This window comes from Oxyura jamaicensis, chromosome Z (genome assembly GCF_011077185.1).
Source record: "Oxyura jamaicensis isolate SHBP4307 breed ruddy duck chromosome Z, BPBGC_Ojam_1.0, whole genome shotgun sequence".
In the NCBI taxonomy this organism is placed as follows: Eukaryota; Metazoa; Chordata; class Aves; order Anseriformes; family Anatidae; genus Oxyura; species Oxyura jamaicensis.
The window spans coordinates 72309369-72323586 of NC_048926.1; the positions used below are offsets into that span (position 1 = coordinate 72309369).

General features: G+C 42.3%; 1 protein-coding gene across 1 annotated transcript; it reads left to right on the forward strand.

The window, feature by feature from the left end:
• The first annotated feature begins 9564 nt into the window (after positions 1-9564).
• Positions 9565-11956, forward strand: ANKRD34B (ankyrin repeat domain 34B). Its single transcript, XM_035310365.1, is given in 2 exon segments — positions 9565-10948; positions 10950-11956. Coding segments are annotated over 2 exon segments (1548 nt in total). The 5' UTR covers positions 9565-9574; the 3' UTR covers positions 11124-11956.
• The last annotated feature ends 2262 nt before the right edge of the window (positions 11957-14218 follow it).

Sequence of the window (14218 nt, forward strand, 5' to 3'; positions counted from 1 at the left end):
GCAGTTCTTGTTCCCCCTTATCTATTTACATGCATTGCTGGGCCCCTGATCCCTCCTTCACATGGTTCAAAAGAGCACACTGGTGTTCTTTTTTAGCTTAAAAGTTACATTTCATCATGTAATGCCATCATTGTTCTATACTGACATGGATCAAATGAACACAACTCACAATACTGACACGAATCAAATCAACACATTTCACACAGGTCTGGGGTTCCCAGCACAAGAAGGACATGGACCTGTTAGAGTATGTCCAGGGGAGGGCTACAGAGATGATCAGAGGTCTGGAGCACCTCTCCTAAGAAGAAAGACTGAGAGCTCAGGGTGTTCCGCCTGAAGAAGAGAAGACTTCAGGGAGAGCTCATTGCAGCTTTTCAATACTTAAAGAGTGCTTATACTTAAAAAAAGAGAACAACTCTTTGCTAGGGTAGATAATGATAGGACAAGGGGAATGGTCTTAAACTATAAAAGGATAGATTTAGACTAGATATTAGGAGGAAATTCTTCACTGTAAGGATAGTGAGGCACTGGAACAGCTTGCCAAGATGTAGTGGGTTTTCATGGCAAGGTTTTGGTAGCAGAGGGCTGCATGGTGTGGCCTTTGTGAGAAGAATCCAGAAGCTGCCCCATGTTAGATAAGGGCCAGTTTCAGACACTCCAAAGGGACCCACCAGAGCCAAGCTGATAAGTGCTGTTGTTTGCATCTCTGTGAGAGCAGCTTTAAGCAAGGGGGAGAAAAGCCTGCTGCATTAACAGCAGCTCAGAGAGTGAGAAATGTGAGCACCAGCACTGCAGCCCCCAAGGTGAGTGCAGCAGGAGGGCAGGAGGTGCTCCAGGCATGCAGCAGCAGTTCCCCTGCAGCCTGTGGAGAGGCCCCTGGTGGAGCAGGCTGTCCCCCTGCAGCCCATGGGTCCCACATGGTGCAGATCTGCATGTTGCAGCCCGTGGAGGAGCCCCCAGTGGAGCAGATGGATTAAGCTCTGCTGTAAGCAACACCCTCAGTAAGTTTGCAGATGATACCAAATTAGGCAGGACTGCTCATCTGCGTGAGGGTGGAAAGGTGCTGTACAGGGCTCTGGGTAGGCTGGACTGATGGGCCAAGCCAAATCACGTCACTCAACAGAGGTAAATATTGACTGCTGCACGTGTGTCATAACAACCCCATATAGGCTTGGGGAAGAGTAGCTGGAAAACTGCCTAGCAGAAAATGACCTGAGGGTGCTCTTGTCAAGCAGTGTGCCTCATTGGACAAGAAGAACAATGGCATCATGGTCTGCATCACAAATAGGTGGCCAGCAGGACTAGCTGCTCTCCTGGACATGCTTGAGAAGTGGGCCCATGTGAACCGAAGGAGGTTCAATGTGTCCAAATGCAAGGTGCTGCACCTGGGTAGGGGCAATTCCAGACAGGAGTATGGACAGGGAGAACTCCTTGAGAGCAGCCCTGTGAAGAAGGAGCCGGGGGTTCTGGTGGGCAAAAACTTTGACATGAGCCAGCAGTGTATGCTTGCAGCCCAGAAGGCCAACAGAAGAGAGGCCAGAAGGTTGAGGGAGGTGATTGTTTCTCTCTGCTCTGCCTTCATGAGGTCCCACCTGGAGTACTGCGTCCAGGTCTGGGGCTCTCAGCACAATGACAGGAAAAGAGAGAATGTTTTTAAACTAAAAGAGGGAAGATTTAGATTCAAGATTAGGAAGAAATTATTCACTCAGAACGCAGTGAGGCAATGGAACAGGTTGCCAAGAGAAGTTGTGGATGCCTCATCCCTGGAAGTGTTCAAGACCCAGTCGGACGAGGCCCCAGACAACCAGATCTAGTGGGTGGCAGCCTTGTCTATGTCAGGGGGTTGGAACTAGATGGTCTTTAAGGTCCTTTCCAAGCCAAACTGTTCTATGATTCTATTAAACAGTTTCAATTTGTGCCAGGGGAGGTTTATAATGGATATTAGGAAGAATTTCTTCATGCAGAGGGTGGTCAAACATTGGAACAGGCTGCCCATGAAAATGGTGGAGTCCCCATCCCTAAAGGTATTTAAGAGACATGTGGATGTGGTACTAAGGGACCTAGTTCAATGATGGGACTCGGTAGGTCAGACAGATGGTCAAACTTGATGGTCTTTAAGGTTTTTTTCAGCCTAGATGATTCCATGATTCTGTAAGTGTAATGTTCTCCACTGCTTAAGGGGGATCAAAAAATATATATTTTTTTGCCACCCATCTGGGAAGCAGCTTGGCAGAAAAGGAAATGGAGGTCCTGGTGGACACCAAGCTGACCACAAGGCAGCACTGTGCCCTTGAAGGAAAGAAGAAAAAAGGTGTCTGGGTTGCATTAGGCAAAGCATTGCAGCAGGTCAAGGGAGGTGTTCCTTCCTTTCTCCTTTGCACCTGGAATGCTGTGTCCAGCAGAGATGCCAACAAAGGGCCATGAAGATGATAAAGGGCCTGAAGCATCTGTCCTAGGAGGAAAGGTTGAGAGAACTGAGGCTTTTCAGCCTAGAGAAGAGAAGTTTCAGGGGTTGGTTTGTATCGATGTATACAAATACCCCAGAGAAGACAGAGCCTGCCTCTTCTCAGTGGTGCCAAGGGACAGGAAAAGAGGCAATGTTCACAAATTGAAAGACAGTATATTCTGTCTGAACGTCATGAAATAGTAATTTACTGTGCAGGGGGCTGAGCATTGGCACAGATTGCCTGGAGATGTGGAGTCTCAAAATCTCTGGAAAAAGCACCTGGGCTTGGTTCTGTGCAATCTGCTCTAGGTGGCCCTGCAGGACCAGATTGCCTTGAGTTCCTTCCAATCCCATCCATTTTGTGATTCTGTGAAGTTGTCCTAAATTAGCATCAAACTTAAGAATGTTCTTGCAGCATAGTTTGAAATTCCATAGGCTTTTTGTAGTGGCTTGAAAGCCCCCCCACGTGTACATACTCCTAATATCCAATCCTGATGGGGCTTTAAGCCATTCCCTCATACCCTGTTAACGATCACTGAGATAATGAGATAGGAGATAAGTGCCTTCCCTTCCTGGTGAGGAAGCTGTAGGCTGCTGTGAGGTCACCCCTCTGACTCATCAAAACTGAACAAACCAAGGGAACTCAGCCACTCCTCCTTAGTGATACACTCTATCAAGTTCATTCACACTCTTTGTTGCCCTCCTCTGGACATAATATGGAATTTTATATCCTCAGATAACCTCAGGAAAAAAAAAAAAAAATGTAGCTGTGAGAAGAGATTGACGAACTCTATTTGACAGGACTTTTTATTCTGTAACTTTTTATTTATTTATTTATTTCTGAGTTTCTATTAAAGAAATCACACATTGAGTTTGCTGGAATAAATGTTTCTTACTGAAGCTTCTCTGGTGCTCCAGCTGTCCTAGCCACTCTGGAAAATATAACGTATACTTTTCAGGAGACAAATCTCTATAAAGTTATGGTGTATGGAAGTGGTGTTGCAGACAAACTTTTTAGTTTGCCTGCCATCTGAGACAATCCCAGCCACTGGGACTTACTTGCTTCAAGGTTCATGGATTGTTAGGCAATACTGTTTCAAAAAAGGAAGTCTTTCCCGGCATGCTTTGACTAGATTGCTTCTGGCAAAGAGCAAGCAGCAGACAAAAAATACATTATATAAGGTAAACCCATATTGACATGGTGGCCTTCATCTCCAACTGTGTCTACAAATTTACGTAGAAGAAAAAAAAAAAAAAAAAAAAAAAAAGTCATGAAAAATATAACTCTCTGGTTGGATTTAGGCTTGCTTAATATTGAAGAAGCTGTGTGAGAGAACTAAGGCAATTTATGAAATCACAAAACTCTTAGACCGCCTACAAACAAATAGAACCCAACCCCCCTTTTCCTTTGGCAGTTTTGCCAATTGAAGTAGCTGGTGATTATTGCAGAGTTTAAGATGAGTATGCTGAAAGGAAGAATCTCTTCAGGCTGCAATGAAAAAGATCTCAGACAAATTTCTCTGTTTCTTTTTCATCTCTAGGTGATTATTTTCGCTTAATGGTACTCTAGGGACAGACTTACAAAATTTCAAAATGCAGATCCCTTTTGGCATCAAAAGCTGTGGCTGTTTCCATCAGTGTCTGGGCATAGCCGCAGGTGGGTGGTGGGCTGGCTGAAGGTTGTCTCTTGAGCTTGCTTTGGAAGCTAGCCATGGGCAAACAGCAACAGGTCACCTGTCAAATTAAACAATTAAATCAATTCATGTCGCTGGGCAGTAATAAGCAGCAAGACGGCGAAGAAGGGGCTATGGAGGGTTGTTTCTTCTCCTTGCTCGCAAAGAGATGGGTAACTACAGCTAAACTCGTCCCGCTGCTGTCTCGACCACGAGGGGTGACGGCCATGTTCTTCACCTGCCTGCGCTGCGGTGGGGCCGGGGGGGTCCCGGGCATGGCGAGGTGCCCTGTGCCGTAGGGCAGGCCGTTTGGCAGAAGGTGTGTGGCAGAAGGGAAGGGAGAGAAGCCACCGCCATGAGGAGGCCGGGCCGGCAGCTCCGCGGCAGGGAGCTCGCTCCGCCCTGCGCCGTGACCGCGGGGCTTTCTGTCGGCAGCAGGCCGGTTTATAAGGCGGGCGAGACCCGCACTTTTTTTTTTTTTTTTTTTTTTTTTTTTTTAAATCTCTCGGCTCTGCGCCTTCGTGCGACCCGGCCCCGGCTGGGATAGTGCTGGGGGCCCGCCCGAGGAGCGGCGGCGGTGGCAGGTAACGAAGGAGCGGGGCCGGGGGTTCTTCTCCAGCGCCGCGGTCCCTCGCGGCCGGCTCTTGACAGGAGCTTTCGGCTAGCTTGCTACCGTAGCTTCCCCTTACAAGTACGCTCTCCCTGACGGCTCTGCGGAGAAGTTGCTCGTCGCCCCCGGTTTTTCTTTCCAGGTCTCCCTCGGGAGAAGCCTTAGAGCCGGTAGGTTTCGAAGCAGGCCTTGCAGCGTCTTGCGGACCCCCAGAGGAAACTTTGGTCTGTTGTCGTGTTGTCCATCTCCCCCCCCGCCCCGCCCCCCTCCTCCCCCCGTGCCCTCCGCCGGGCTGCGGCCGCTCTCTGACGGTGACCGCAGAAAAAGCACCTCAGAGCGAGACATAGCGCTTGGGAAGACAACAGGCACGGTGGCAGGGAAAAGGTGCTGGCTGGACCCCTCCAAAATCTGTTTGTGCACACTGAAGACTGAAAGCGAGAAGAGCGGGGTGAGGAGATCCTGGTCGCCCTTTGGCTACCTGGCAAGCAGAAGTGCACAGACTGGGACTTTTTCAGGACCCGGTGCAGGCTGGGGTCCTGAAACCGGGCAGACTTGGTCCTTGCAAAACCGGTGGCGCTCAGGGAGGGGGGTGGCTGTGTCATAGTGGTGATTTTTCAGTCAAAAGTAATTTCCACCAGTGATAAATTCCCAGGGTGTTTACAACACAGTGCAGGAAATCACAGTTTTTGTTATACTGACCAAGAGAATTTCCAAAGTTAGGATGGGTATGAGAATCACAAATACAGGTTTATGCTCTTTCACTATCTAAGCCCATCTTTTCCAAAGAAGAGAACTGATGCCTTCATTTTACTGGAATGATTTTCGATTCCCTGAAGACTACTGAGAAAGCTCACATGTGATTCTAAGAGTGCTGAAACGCACTGAGAAAACCTTGAAAAAAGAAGGAATACCTTGCAATAGCCTTTGTTTTATAGCACTCCTTTGCTAAGAGAAAATGTTTGTTTGTATATTTGTATATTTGTTTCAACATTGAGCCTTTTGCCCCCTTAACTTTGTTAACTGTTAACTGTTACCTGTAACAATACACTGCCAGAGTTTCTCCTAGTAATTAAGTGCTACTTACAAATCCAGTAAGCAAGGTGTACAGGAAAAAAGTGCTAAAACTTAGTTTTAGTGGCTTTTCCCACTCTGATGGCAGCAGTACCTTTATCAGAATAGGGCTCTGGGTTATCATTACTTTATATCTGCCAGCCAGACCTTGGTATAGGACCCAAGACAAACACACAATACTGCCTCGCCACTCCATTGCTTTTGAAAATCAGTTTTCATTCTGAAAGGTTCTTTGTGCTACTTCATCTGAGAACAGTCTCCAGGACAACTTTGCTCTTTGAAAAAAAAAAGAATCTCTTTCCAGACAGAAGGAGTGTTCCTGGAATATGATTTGCACAAGAACACCAGGAATTTGTGAATAATCTGACAGACCAGCCTGTGATTTGCTGTCATAAACTCGGTTGCACAGTTCATCATTCATTGAACAGCCAGCTTGGCACAAGGTTATCTCCACAGCTGACAAGCAGCTGTATCACTCCTGAGATCTCAGTAACATAAGCAGTTTTTCCTGGCATCACAGACAATTAACACTGAGGAATGTATAGGCCCAATTTGTTTAGCATCTATCTGTGATAGATTGTCAAGTGAGTAAATATTTTATGGATTTTGCTTGAACAGTATTCTTTCACTTCAACTACTTAACTAGTTGTAAGTGTTGTGGGTGTTTTTGTTGTTGTTGTTTGTTTTTTGGAATGAGGTGTACCCTTCCAGGTGGGGCATATGCATTTCCATTGAGCCAGTGTCACTCTAGGTCTTAGAGAAGCCTAGCTACACTTTGTTCCCACAATGGCAGTTTTGGGATGACACAGCTGTGAGCACATTATCCTGCAATGAATGGATTCTCTGGGTGAAGTCATGGTTATTTCACCTAGCATTCAATAATGTATTCTGCTTTATATCGTTCCACTTACAAATCTGTAACACTTCCTTTTCATTGTTTCGGGCTTTTCCCAGACCAGGTTCATACAACATCCTGGGAACACATGCTGCCTGACTTGTAGTCATATCTTCCTCACCATGAAGTCAAGAGATGCTTAAAGATGAATCTTAATCAGTTTTCATCTGGGCATGCGTACGTCTACGTATGTGTAGTACTTAATAGCAGCAGTGGGTTGTTGTTGGTGGAAATAGTCTCTTACAAATGATTTTTTCCTTCCAATGCTATATTCTGCATCCTGTCTGTGTTTAGGTACTTGCATCATCCCATCATAACAGGATGCAAGCACATCACAGTCTGTTTTGCATTTTTTCTAACAGCAATTCTGTATAAGTGTGGATGGGGAAAATGAGGTGTGGATGCTTTTTCTAGCTTCCGCAGATCTCAGTTTATAAGATGTTAAAAAGGTGCTTAGAAATTGAGCTTTAAATGACCCCACAGGAAGGCTATGGCAAAATGGGGTCTTCAAGTGCAAAATCTACTCCAAACATTGAAATTCTGTTGGTTTAGGCTATTCTTACTCTAATGCCTCTTACATTAATTGTCCAGGTAAAGCCTATGGAGACAACACATTTAAGCAGGTGGTAATATTTGGCCAGATATCAGAAAAACAGCTTAGCATTGACCATTCACCTTAGAAGAATTTCTACAGATGAAAAGACTTCTGTAAGTGCTACATACCATCACTTAGGTGACATAAGCAGGTAGGTATCAGAAGAGTCTTAGATAAACATGAAAGAAATGTAAAATTGCCAATGACTTACAGATACGTAAAAAATAAGGGAGAGCACATAATAATTCCAGAATGTGTGCTATCTAAAAGTGATTTCTGTTTAATTTGTTTCTGGACACCTAAATGCATCAATTTATTGGATACTTTATAGAAGACTTAATAATAATCTTGAATGTTTTACATGTCAAAAATGTACATTGTAGAATAGTGAATTGCACATCAACAAAAGCTGAGATAGACAATACTGAATCATGTACTTTCAGTACAATAGAATGAATCCTTAAAGTAAGTTGAGTGCAATTACTTTAAAAAGTGTTTTATCAAGAAAAATGTAAAAAAAAAAAAAAAGAAAGAAAAAATGTTCGTACCACAGTGGTGTCCCCATTCTCACCAGTGATCAGCACTGGGATGTCTTCTCCCCTGAGAATAGACAGACAAGTTCTGGCCCTCTTTGGTCCCCCTTAATTTCTCAGGATAGGATTTTGGTCATATGTAGATAATGATCAGTCTTTGTGTTGACCATAAGCCCAGAAATTAATGAATGCCATCAAACTGCTTCATCACATGCATTTGTGTATTTTTTTTTTTCCCTGAAATTCCAAATATTGTGTGGTATATTATAAAATACTTGCTGCATATGACCTTTATTACACCACATCAACAAATAATGACTATATCAATAATAGTTGAGTATTCTAATAACACACGGTAAGTGTGAAGCCTCTGAGCTAACTGTTTGCCTTGTGGCTGACAAACCACAGCTGAACAAGCACACCTCTGCCTGTGGAGCATGTTGCTGTGGAGTGAAACAAACTGCATGCCAGGGGGTATCAGAGATGAAAGTCTCATGTGTATGTACTTCAATTAACTTTTTTTATTTATTGTCTTTTTAGAACAAACTGTTGATACTTTTCTTTGATTTTAGAAATCAAAGTAAAACTCCAATATTGAAGAAAACCAGAATGAAGTTGCTTCTATTCAGTTATTCAGCAAAATATTACTAGTGCTTTCAATGGTAAATAGCAGTGCATATATTCATTTCCTTTGCAGTTAAGCCAATTAAACACTTTTATTTCTCTAGTAATACCTTGTAAATAAACATGTAGTTTTCATGTCCATGTCTATTCTTGTCTTGGAGTTATAGTGCTCTGCTAATTGTTAAATACTGATTTTTATTTTGGCTCTGAAGATTTTCCCTCCACATAGATAAACAATCACATAAATAAAAGCAATTGTTGTTGTTTGTTTTCATGTATGTGGGTGTATATTCATATTTACATATTTCATTATTTACATCACATTGAACTCATAATTTTTTCAAGTAAAACCTTCAAATTTTCTTTGATGCTATGAAATATTTTTCTTTTAGAGCTGATACTTTGTGCCCAGGCAGTGAACACCTCTCAGCCTGATCCTTGTGACAAATGCAATAGCCCCTGCATCACTTTTATGCCATTTCACTCAAACCAGTATGTTTTCCAAGCAGCATAAGGAAGGTAGCATGCTTCCCCAAATATTACCACTTTTATAAAAGACATTAATATTTATCTTCCAACTATTTAATGGTTACCTCTTAGATAAACAAACAGTGCTTGTGCTTTTCTTATTTAATTGTACCTTGGAATTTGTTTTTTCTCACTAATTTCTAGAAGTTTAGCACTGTCTAAGAAAAAGTGAATGTGACACAGTAACATCAGTGAAAAATGTGCTGCAGGGCTCATTCAGTTCTTGCTTCCATGGATGCAGATCAGGAGCGGTACAAGTGCAGCAGAGCCACTTGGGTATAGTAAGTATAAAGCCATCACAGTGTGGATAATTAGACTTTTTTTTTGCAGCCTGTTTGTCAGGCAGTGACAGAAGCAAGAGCAGTCTGAAAAATAAAAAGTGACACCTGTTTATTAAGCATCCACAAATATTTTAAGTGTAGCCAAATATTTTTTAAAAATTTTAGCGCATTTCTTGAAGTTTAGGAGAAAAGACTACATTTTTTTTTTTTTTTTTTTTTTTTATTCTTTTTTTTTTTTTTTCCGGGGTAGTGGTGTAATTACAGGAGCAAATTAAAAAGCTGACCCCCCCCCCCCCTTTTTTTTGAGAGACAAGTGCCATGAATGAGTCTGTGGAGCTGCCAACAGATGGGAATTCCCTGACCAGAGCTGTCTACCAGAGCCGACTGCACCTCACCAGGCTGTTACTGGAAGGTGGGGCCTACATCAACGAAAGCAATGACAGAGGTGAAACCCCTCTAATGACTGCTTGTAAGACAAAACATGTGGATGCCCAAAGTGTCAGCAAGGCAAAGATGGTTAAATATCTACTGGAAAACAAGGCAGATCCAAACATACAGGACAAATCTGGAAAGACAGCTTTGATGCATGCTTGTTTAGAAAAAGCAGGGCCTGAGGTGGTCTCTCTGCTACTGAAAAGCAGAGCTGACCCAAGCCTACAAGATCACTCTAACAACTCTGCACTGGGGTATGCAATAAACTCTGAAGACAAAGAAACCGTGGAAGTTCTTCTCAATGCATGCAAAGCAAGAAGAAAAGAAGTAATCATAATCACAACAGACAAGTCTCCATCAGGAAGGCAAACAACAAAACAATACTTAAACGTGCCTCCTGTGGACCTCAGTGAGCATTGTTCCCCAGCTGCCTGCACATCCCCATCCGAAATAGAACTGAAAACATCTTCACCTGCACTTTCAAGCTCAAATGAAACTAAGAGTACACTCTTCAGCTTTAAGGATCTGGACCATCCCAAAAGCACAGACAACCCATCTCATTCAGTTTCACTGAGAAATTCCAGTTCAACAAACGCAATTTCCAAGCTGGCACAAGTGCAGCAGCTGCATTCCAAACCTTGGATAAAGAGCTCTCTGCTGTTTCACCAGAGTAAAATTGCTTCTTTACATGGAGAGATTCAGGATGTAACTCCAGAAGAGCTCTCTTTGAAAATCAATGGCCTTGCCTTATCAAAGAGGTTCGTTACCAGACACCAAAGTATTGACATAAAAGACGCTGCTCATTTTCTGAAAGCTATTGATCAAACTGAATTGAAGAAATCATCATATGATGAGTTAAACTCTCAGACTCTTTATGGTGATGAGAAGCTTTTCTCCAGTGGGATTCCTGTAGGTGAGGATTCCAGTTTAGGACAGATCAGCTTAATTTCAGACCTGAGCAGTATTTTCCTGAAAAGAAATTTAGGAGCAAATCATTACAGCTCTGATTCTCAGTTAACTACTAGTCTACATCCTGCTGCTGCAGAAGACGCTAAGTCAGTAATAGGAAAGAAAAAGATCATCTCTGCATCTCACTCTTTGTTATCAAGTTCTAGAGAACTATTTGAGAGCATGCCTCCTCTTCCTCTGAGCAGAAGAATTCAAACTGTTCTAGAACGACGGGGTTCAGGGGCTTTATTATTGGATCACTTTGCTCAGACAAGACCAAGTTTTCTTCCACCGCTGAATATGAAACCTCACCCCCCCAGTTCCAGATATTAGCTTCCTAAATAAGGTTTCTGGGGTGATTTCTTATGGACAAAAACACTTACTACCAGCAGTAGCTGCTTCCTCCAGGGAGATCAAAAGTAAAAAAACGCTACTAAGGAGGCAGTCATTGCAAACTGAGAGGATAAGGCAATTACTGAATTTTTAACAGGAGAAATGAAGGTTTATAAAATGCTTACAATATGTACGTAATTGCTTAACTATTTAACTGTTACACTTCTGAAAAGTTAGCAGGTCTGCAACAAAAGACTTTCTGCCTTGGAGTGAGTTAAATATCTTAGATACTACATACAAAGGTAGGCTTAACTACCTGTCTAAGTGATCCTGTTTTCTGTAAATGGAGGACTATTTATTATATTGTTTTTCAGAATATTTTCAACTTCAGCATTGAAACCTTACCCACAACAGGCTGAATCTACAAAGGATGTTAGGTGCTGCAGTTCTCATTTTTGGGTTGGAAATACTATCCCTGCAAGGTTTCCCCAAATACATAGACTCTTTCCCTACCAAAAATGTTGTACAAGTGGATTTTGGGAACTTAAAGCATTTGGCTGTGATGCTGGACATCAGGGTGTGGCTCTGGCCAAGCTGTGTGGTATCCATAGACCCCGGACACTAACAGTGTCATGCCTGTGCTACAAGCTTGGACTGCCAGCAACATCTTCTGGCTCCAGTGGCTTCACTGTATGTTAACAGGCAATACAAAGACTAGGCAAAAACTCAGAGTGCTGTTGCATATGTAGCTTCACCCAGGAAATTCCAGACAAAGACTGGGAGCCTGTTGGAGGTGTCTTGCTGCCCATCAGGAGTCAGCAACACTGACCCTGAGAGCTGGACTTCAGTGCATGACATGCGGCTGTGATCCAGCATGGAGCCATGAAGGAGTTCTCTCTCGTCTGGTGTAAAACGACCAAACCCTGCTTGCAGCCTCAGATAGGTATGTCAATCAATTTGGGTGTATCAAGCTACTTGAGTGCTGGAATTTGCTCATTTTAATCAACTAACTATATTCTGTCTAGAAACAACACTGGGGGTGGGGGGTGGGGGAGAAGGAAGAGTCTGCATCAGAACTGGGTTCTGTTACTTTCTGCAGTTCCAGACTCTCAACAAACTGATCTCCAGAACGCACAGCATCTCCTTCTCCCCAGTCACAGGCCCAGGTGTCTTTTCAAGACAGGATACAGATGGTTGGAGACAGATTTTTTTTCTTGGTCTGTGCTTATACGCACACATGCCTGGGACAAGCTCTGTCTTGCTGCTCAGACATTCCTTAAGAAATCCGTCCAGCAGCTTGGATACTTGCCTGGGCTTTCAAAGTCCTCATTTTACCTAATTTGAAGCAAAAGCCTGAATTTGTTACAAACCAGAAACATACTTTTGTCTCCAAGGTATTGCATGTATCTCTGTTTTTAAGTATCTGCATCTAAAAGTTGTTTTTCCTTCCCATCTAGAGTTTTGTGGGTCCAAATATCTCACTTGTCTTTGTGCATATTCTGTAGATGCTTGATTTCTGGTATCACATGTAGCATAACTTGTCTTCTAAAGATTGAGAAATATTTAATGTACTGTTTTGCCAAAATTTACAAATATATATATATATATAGTATTGGTGTCTGTTTAATGTGAATTTCTGTGTAATGAAATGACATATTATTTTCTGAAAATAGTCAGTGGGTATTATCTACCTTCTTGCCACTTCAGTCAAAATTCACTCTGTCTGTGATGTCGCCTAAAAACTAAGTGTAATGTCGTTTAGTTTTGTTCTTAGTACAAGACAATTTCAAGTAAGATGGCAAATATATTGTCTCTGTAAGAACTTGTGGATGTGAAAATATAAAAATGTCCTAAAGTTCATAATGTACATATTTTGAAGAAGGAAGCATGGATTATAGCTCTACTCTTACATCACTCCATGTAAAGTGCTGGTCTGAAACTACAAATTTAAATCCTAAAATCAATTTTGCAACACCAAATCCTTCAGACATCTAGATTCTAGGGAATAAGCAAACATGCAAATCTGTATCTCTATTGTCAAAATTAATTATTCTACACAATATACAGGTCTTGAAAGTCAGCATGTCCTTTGCTGTCCTTTCCTTACAGCTCTTCTAACCTGGGATGCATAGCAGTGGTGACAGCAGAGGAGCCCCAGAGTAATTGCAAAATGCTACATTTTACTTCATCAGTTATGATTGTCACACTTGTTTAGTTTCTTACCTATCAGGAGTAACAACTTCAAATTTGATGGCAACTGGGGTATTTTAAAATTTATTTATTCATTGGTTAGTTAGAGAAGGACTATTCATCTATTGGAAGATATTGGAAGACTTGCTCATTTATGGACTGTATGGCCAACCCTAGTCTCTGCACATAAGCAACAAGTGTTCTCTGGGTTTCAAACAAACAAAACACCACCACCAACGAACCAACCAACCAACCACCCAACAACCCCCCCCCCAAAAAAAAAACAAACCAAACCAAACCAGCCAGCCAAAAAACAAAACAAAAACAAATGAACAACAACAAAAACGAAACCACACAAACCCTAAAACCCAGGTGAGTTTGCAGAGCTAAGCATTCAGACCTGAGAAGTTACATATCTCTTACACTTCACGTAGTAACAGCTACTAGCTGCTGGAGGAGGTGGTGAAGCTGAAGGAGCCTTTGGTTCCATTCAGGTTCAGTCTGTAAAACAGCACTGTACTTCAGCAGATGCTATTGGATCAATCTCAGCATGTATATGGTAGATACAAAGATTACATGCAAAGTTTGTTAGAAACCAGATTTCTGCTGTGTCAGTGTTATGTGTGTGGGGTTACTGCTTCCTGAATAGAAAGAATAATTTTTTACAAGTTACTCAGATGACAGAAGGAAATGCTACATGTCTTGAGAAGTGAAGTCTTTTTGTTGTGTTGTCAGTACTTTGTGCCTAACTTTAATGCAGAAGTAATGTGGAAAGTTAACATCAGTGTTTACTGTTGCATCAGTGTTACAAGTGATCTTAGATGGAAAAGCATTCCAGTTGTGTTGACTTGCTGTTGTTCTGATGCATCAGTAAAAGTTATTTTTTTCCTCCATTCAAAGAACACGGAAATAGGCATCCATTTATTTGCCATTTAGGAGAGGCTGAGTCACTGCCAAAGGTACCCACTTTCAAGTGTTTCGCAGACTGTCTCTATACTGGAAAACTGGAACAGTTGATTAGATTTAATCAAGCATAGCTGAATTCGTACAAAATAATGT